The sequence below is a fragment of the Coffea arabica genome, chromosome 1e (genome assembly GCF_036785885.1).
Source record: "Coffea arabica cultivar ET-39 chromosome 1e, Coffea Arabica ET-39 HiFi, whole genome shotgun sequence".
Classification (NCBI taxonomy): Eukaryota; Viridiplantae; Streptophyta; class Magnoliopsida; order Gentianales; family Rubiaceae; genus Coffea; species Coffea arabica.
This window is the reverse complement of record NC_092311.1, coordinates 53,285,860-53,292,687: the sequence shown is the minus strand read 5'-3', so window position 1 is coordinate 53,292,687 and position 6,828 is coordinate 53,285,860. Positions and strand designations below refer to the sequence as shown.

At 37.6% G+C, this 6,828-nt stretch overlaps 1 protein-coding gene across 5 annotated transcripts; it reads left to right on the top strand.

The window, feature by feature from the left end:
* The first annotated feature begins 2,625 nt into the window (after nt 1–2,625).
* On the top strand, nt 2,626–6,353 carry LOC113733092 (heat stress transcription factor A-7a). 5 transcript variants are annotated; one of them, XR_003458968.2, is made up of 4 exons: nt 2,626–3,518; nt 4,562–5,292; nt 5,394–5,476; nt 5,600–6,353. XR_003458968.2 is itself a non-coding variant. In XM_027259240.2 (3 exons), exons 2-3 carry the CDS (start codon nt 3,216–3,218, stop codon nt 5,321–5,323), a joined length of 1,065 nt encoding a protein of 354 aa, XP_027115041.2. In that variant the 5' UTR covers nt 2,626–2,862; nt 3,056–3,215; the 3' UTR covers nt 5,324–6,353. The 5 variants fall into 5 exon arrangements, 3 of the variants coding, with proteins under 3 accessions (XP_027115041.2, XP_071920265.1, XP_027115053.2); XR_003458965.2 differs by having other exon boundaries at nt 4,562–5,476; XM_027259240.2 differs by having other exon boundaries at nt 2,626–2,862; nt 3,056–3,518; nt 4,562–6,353.
* Nucleotides 6,354–6,828: the final 475 nt, after the last annotated feature.

Genomic DNA, 6,828 nt, shown 5'->3' with positions numbered 1-6,828 from the left:
TACGTACGAGTGGATCTCACTTGGCATATAAATTAGTAATAAGTAGAGTTGATCATGCACCAATCATTGGGCAATCAACTATTAGACATGCGTAATAGTCGGTCCAAACCAGCATAAAACTTCTCGAATAATATTAATAATTTTGGTTATTTTTACACAATTTAAGAAAAATTAGTTGATTTTGTTAGAAAAGTAAATCTAACTTAATATTTTTCTAAAATACATTTACATGAAAATTAGGAGTAAGACTAATTATTATACTTTTACATTAATTATAACAATAATACTACAAAAAAAAAAGTTACACCATGATTTAAGGCATGAATCGAAGTAATTATTGGCAGAAGAGGTAACTGTACTAAACAAATAAAGTTAGATTTACCGATAACAAAATACATCATGTAAAAAAGGTCTAGAACAATGTAGAATGTCACCTTTATTTATTCATTTATTTTGAGTACCAACGTGGAGACTTCCGGGCTTTAAGGTTCACAGTAATAATGATAATACTAATACTAATTTAAAATTGCGTGACAGTGATTCGACACGTATCTTCCCTTTTTTTCTTTTATTTTGTTTTCTTTTCACGTTGTATTTACTCCGATATTCCCCCACTTTGTACTTAAGAAAATACGAGGGAGTAGGGATTTGGAATGTATATTATTTAGATTTTATTTATACACACTAATTTAATTATATTATTAACATATTTTTTAATTATTTTTTTATTTCATATATATCATATAAAAACATATTATAATATTTTTTTATAAAAATATCTCAAATAATTTATTATCTAAACATACTGTATATCGCCGGGCTAGAGTTTCTAATGATTACATGTTACACGTACGGCGTAGCAAGGGTGCGTGGGGGCCTTCTTGCCTGAGTTGCAGGACGACCATATCAATATAAATTAAAATTACTCGGAAGTACCCCACTCCCACCCTTGAGATTGCAGAAGTAATATCCACAGATTGACACGCCACCCTTGACTTACAAATAAATACTAAGACCACTGTCAGTGTACCGTAGCAGTGCAGCGTACCGGAAAACAATTGGCTTTCAGTTGAATTTCCTGTGTGCTCGTCGCTTTTTGAGAATTTCATCCGCGTACTTTTTTACGTCACACACATCACATCACAAAAATATTATAGTAATTATTTCAAATAATCTCCTATCCAAACAAACTCTAGTAAATTGAATTTTGTTTATCTTTTACTTTGTGTTATTGTAATAAAGTGGGATATGATTTTATTATTTATTTTGAGTTAATTTTTGTATTGATCAGTACACTTAAAGATTTAAGCCACAAGGTTGAGAAGAGATTGTGAAAAAAAAAGTTCACAAAAAATCAGTTTTGAGTATATAGAATTAAATTGGTGCTAGTATGCTTCTTTATAAATGTCTTTTTTGTTTTTCAGATTTATATTTTATGCACCATAACGTTGTGATATAGTGGTATTACTAGAAATTATTTTTTAGGTGATGGGTTTTTCAGGAGTAAAACCCTATGTGTTTTACGAGCATTTTTATTTAACAAAATGAATAAAAGAGTAGTTTAGGATTTTTCTAAATTTTGTCACATAAATACAAAAAAATAATAAGAGAAAAAAGTAATATTTTAAAAATCTTAAAAGTACTACTAAGTGATATTAAGAGAGATATCAGGGGATGGGAGGTTTCTGATATCATCTAATTATTATATATTTGTTTCGAGAGAACAATCATAGACAGTACGAAATGCATTAAAAAATGGGAAATCATACAAGAACTTGGACCGTCAAGGACCAATTCACGTTTAACCAAAAGCTAAAATTTTGTTCAACAGAAATGAGAAAGATTATACTCATCTCAGTTTTTCTTCTTCTTCTTTTTTTTTTCTGTGAAGTTATATAATTTCCGATAATCTTAATCGTTGTGGGATGTGTTATATCGTTGAGTGAGCAAGTGAAATGCTCAGCTCAGGTAAAGAAAAAAAAAATGAACAGAACTGAAAAACGGGAAAAAAAATTTTTTTTTTCCTCTTCTCTAAGAGTTAGGCAAGGAGCCTCCAGAACAAATTTTTACCGTGAAAACGAGGCAAATAGATAAATGTGAATAATCAAAGCCTAAAGCTGTAATTCTATCGGAAATGGCAGGTTCCCTGTGGGATACTGGCACACCGCCAATCCCGACGCCACACCCACCCCCTAATCCAATGAAGAAAGTTAAGAACCAAAGCAGAAAAGGCAAGCGACCAGTCACCACCGTAAGCTGGAAAACACGGGCAGGATTTTTTGTTTAGGGTGGTTGTGGCAGCATGTGAAGGGTGGAGGAGGGTGGGGTCCACACCTCATCCCCACCCAATCGGAATCCTCTAAAATTCGTGTCCGACAATGAAAACCAATCAGTAAGCGCCACCGTCTTTTCTGCTGTATGTGGCCCACACCATACCTCCACCATACCCAACTTCCAGAACTTTCCTCTCTTCGTACGGTGCTGCTGTTACTAGTATTTTAGTAAAATATCCTTTTGCCTAATCAAGAAGTCCCTCAATTCAATTCAAGTACTAAATCACAAAGGACAAACGAATAATAATAAAAAAAATAAATAAATAGATAGACGGAATGTGGGTTCGTAGAAGGTGGGTTCGAAGGGCTACTACACCTCTAGAACCTTCCATCACAAAATCCTTCCAACTGCGTAAACTTCCTTTCTATTTATGTAAAGGAAGGCATCTTCTCCAACTGCCCAGGCCACACCACCACCAGCAGCTACTGTTCAAAGAGAAAGACTACTACGAGAAGTCGACAACTACTTAGTACTACGGCACTATTCAAATAGCTTCCCCCAGTATCGACGACGGCACAACACTTGCTGGTACTGTAATTTCCGAACCGACCTTGCTCTTCTGCCGCCATAGACCACCTGGAAAACAATTTCCATATTCCTCTCGTTTCATTGCTTTTCGTACACCATCATCTCTATCTATCTTTCTCATTTGCTGCTCCTTTTTCTTTTTTTTTTTTTCATGTCAACGCATCCCACTTACAGCATTCTTGTTCCGCTGCAGTCCCTTCGCTGCTCTGTTTCACCATTTTTCTACCCTCTCCAATTACTCTCTAATCGCCCTCCATCATTCACTGGACAAATTCCACTGGGAATAAATTCCCAGAGATATCATCCATATTCAAGAATTTTTTAAGGGCTTCATTTCTGGTTGAGTGAGCAGTATGGATCCTCCGTACCCTGTTAAGGAAGAGTATCCGGATCAGTACCATGCTGGATCAAGCTCATCTCCGCCCGGGACGCTAGCGCCGCAGCCAATGGAAGGGCTACACGACGCGGGCCCTCCGCCCTTCCTGACCAAGACCTTTGACATGGTGGATGATTCCACCACTGATCACATTGTTTCTTGGAGCAGAGGAGGTCACAGTTTCGTTGTGTGGGATCCTCATGCCTTCTCCACCGCCCTCCTCCCTAGATTCTTTAAGCACAACAATTTCTCTAGCTTTGTCCGCCAACTAAACACTTACGTGAGTGCTCTCTGTCCTCCTTTTAAGTTTTAACCATCCTCGCTCCCCATCTTATTAGTCATTTCCAGCGTTCTTAAGATGGGGGAAGAAAATTACTACTTACAGCTTTCTTTTTCTTTTTTTTTTTTGTTAAAAAAAAAAACCATGATGTTTTTCTGCAGGAGCATTCTGCATTTATTTATTTACAGGGTCAGTTCTGGACATATACATATTACACAGATGCTAGCTGATGGTAGTGTTTACTGAACTATAGAACAGAGTCTTGTGATGACATTTTTTACACCCAGGGGATATTCATTTAGCATGCCAAAACAAATTGCAACGTCTCCTTTACCCCTTTCTCGGAAAAAGAAAGCAAAGAAACTTAGGGATTTGAAAGGTGAGGGTGATTTTGGTGGGGTTTTTTTTGTTTTTGTTGGTGTTTTTGAGAGGGGGGGGGGGGGGGGAGGGGGTTGAGGGAAAGTAGGTTATAATGAAGATTCATCTGGGACGTCATTTTTGGACATCCGCTCAGTGACAAAATATTACAGATTTTTCTCTAAAACAGTTGTTGTTCCTTTGCTCCAAATACTTGCTCTCTCCCTGTCTTTTGGAATTTCCCTTCATTATTCTTCAAATTCATTCAACCACTTGCTACGTACTACCGTATAATTTCTTTTGTCCTTTGCTTAATTGAGTTTCCCCTATTTTTTTTTCCCTCTTCTGCTGGAATATTGTGTGATTTACGTTCAACTTCTTCTAAATTCTTTTTTAATCTTATTTTCTCCTTTTCATTTTTTTTTATTTTTTTTAATGAGGGAAACTTCTTTTACTTTTGCCTTACATAAATTATCCATCTTGGTAAAGTATTTTGCTTTTCTTAATTCTGAAACCTCTAACTGGCCTCAACATAACCATAGGATAAGGTTCTCACACACAAAACCAGCATTCAATTTGTTCTCCTCGTCTTAAAGAAGTAAATTAAAGTTGTTTCGTGCAAATAAAAATAATTGCCTTTGTCAAAGTCATCTCTAAAAGCAGAGGAAAAATTTTGATTCTTGCAGGGCTTTAGAAAGATTGATCCTGATAAATGGGAGTTTGCTAATGAAGCATTTCTTAGGGGTCAGAAGCACCTACTGCGGAACATCAGGAGAAGAAAGGCACCTTCGCAGCCTACTTCTCCACAGCAAGCTCTTGGCCCTTGTGTTGAAGTAGGAAGATTTGGACTTGATGCAGAAGTGGATCGATTGCGGCGGGACAAGCAGGTACTGATGATGGAACTCGTTAAACTTAGACAGCAGCAGCAAAGCACAAGAGCACACCTTCAGTCAATGGAGGTGAGGTTACAGGGCACAGAGAAGAAGCAGCAACACATGATGAGTTTCCTAGCAAAAGCTATGCAGAACCCGGAGTTCATACATCAATTGATCCAGCAAAAGGATAAAAGGAAAGAACTTGAAGAAGCCTTTACTAAGAAAAGACCACGTCCAATTGATCAAGGGCCTGGAGGCGGAGAATCCAGCCGAAGCGGTGAAGTTCGAAACCACGTCAAAGCTGAACCTTCAGAATTTGGAGATCACTACGGTTACCAAGTGTCTGAACTCGAGGCGTTAGCATTAGAAATGCAGGGGTTTGGTAGAGCGGCGAGAAGAGATCGAGATGAAGAGCAGGATGAACTGGAGAAGGAACTTGACGAGGGATTTTGGGAAGAGTTGTTGAATGAGGGGTTTGATGAAGAAGGGGAAACTGGGAAAGAAGGTGGCGGAGAGGAAGACGTGAACGTACTGGCTGATAGGTTTGGCTTCTTGGGTTCGAGTCCGAAATAGTAGTAGTTTTAGCTATTAACTTCTGCCCTGAGGATGAAGATATTAATCTGTGTCTTGACCAAATTTGTAGGATTCCGTTCTGACTGGCTAGCCCAAACGTAGGACGTTGGACATGTTCTCCGTAATAAAGAAGTTTGTTGTGTCCATGACTAGGTAGATTTTCTCTGGCTAATCACATCCATTCCCGCCCCATATAGATTTGTGCACTTAATCGCATGGATATCATTCTGTTGATTCATTCATCCTGTTTTGATCTGAATTTCTTGGCATTGACAGGGCTAATTAATGAGCTTGGAATCCTCCTCCGAGTTCGAATTCTTGTTTTCGGTGTTCACTTTCTCTATTTACGATTGAATTGCCTGTGTCTCTTCCTCTCTCCCACACTTGTTCACTCCGCCAGTTATAACCCCTTCCTCTCGTGGATGGGACATTTCTTCCTCTTATTACTCTCTTCATCTTCGTTTAGGTGCAGGCAGAGCTTGGCAAGAATTAGCAGCAGTCCAATTTGTTGATGTATCATCCAAAGGTTATTGTAGAATGCCCCTTTTTCTGTTCTATATCCTTTTTAACGTCCATGGTCTTGCGTTGCCCACAACTGTGTTGAAAAAATCACCTCTGATTAACTGCTTTTTGTGATTCTGGTTTTGGCTGTTAGCATTTTAGATGGCAATGAAGATGCTGAAATTCTGGATGTTAGTTGCCCGATGACTTGCGAAAATCTCAGCTGAGTACTGGAGTTGCTGTACATGGTCGCATCTTTTGTGTCGGTTAGATTTTATACTTTTAGCCGACCTCTTTGGCCTTGGTATGAACTGTGGAAGGACGTAGATATGGTCGGCTAAAACAACCACGATGGCTACATTTGCCCGGTATCGCATGTTAGGTTTATAGTCCACGAAAGTGAAAAGACCTTTTTTTTTTTCTCTTTTTTGTGTTGTAGGGTGGGGGAATGTGTGTGTGTGTGCATAAATTTAAAGACAAGAGATCAAAAAGAAGTTATATATTCATTTTGAGGAGGATTTCGTGATTAGCAGCAAATTTCCATTACTTCCTAGTGTTTGTTAACATGCAGTTTCCGTTGCTTGTGGCGTTTTTTCTGGTAGTGTATATGCAAAACTTGTGTGAAACAATATAACATATACAAATATTCAGTCTTATTTCAAAATTATATAATTTTGTACCTCTTTTTTTTATCTTTTATTTAAGCCTCCAGATGTCTTGCAATCCAACCCTAAATAGTGAATGAGATAAAAGTTATTCGATGAGAATCGATAACAAATAAACAATAGAGTGAGAAGATTTATAAACACATGTTCATTTTTTTTATTGATTCAATCCAATCATTAGTAGTTATTAATACTTCAACCATATATGGAAGCAATTTGCACTAGTTTTATCAATCACCTTACCGCCAACACTAAATACAGATTTTGATGCAATTGTAATAGCCAAAAGTAGCAAAGACAAGTCGAGAGATGGTAGGGCAAAGAAAATTAGTTTGTAAG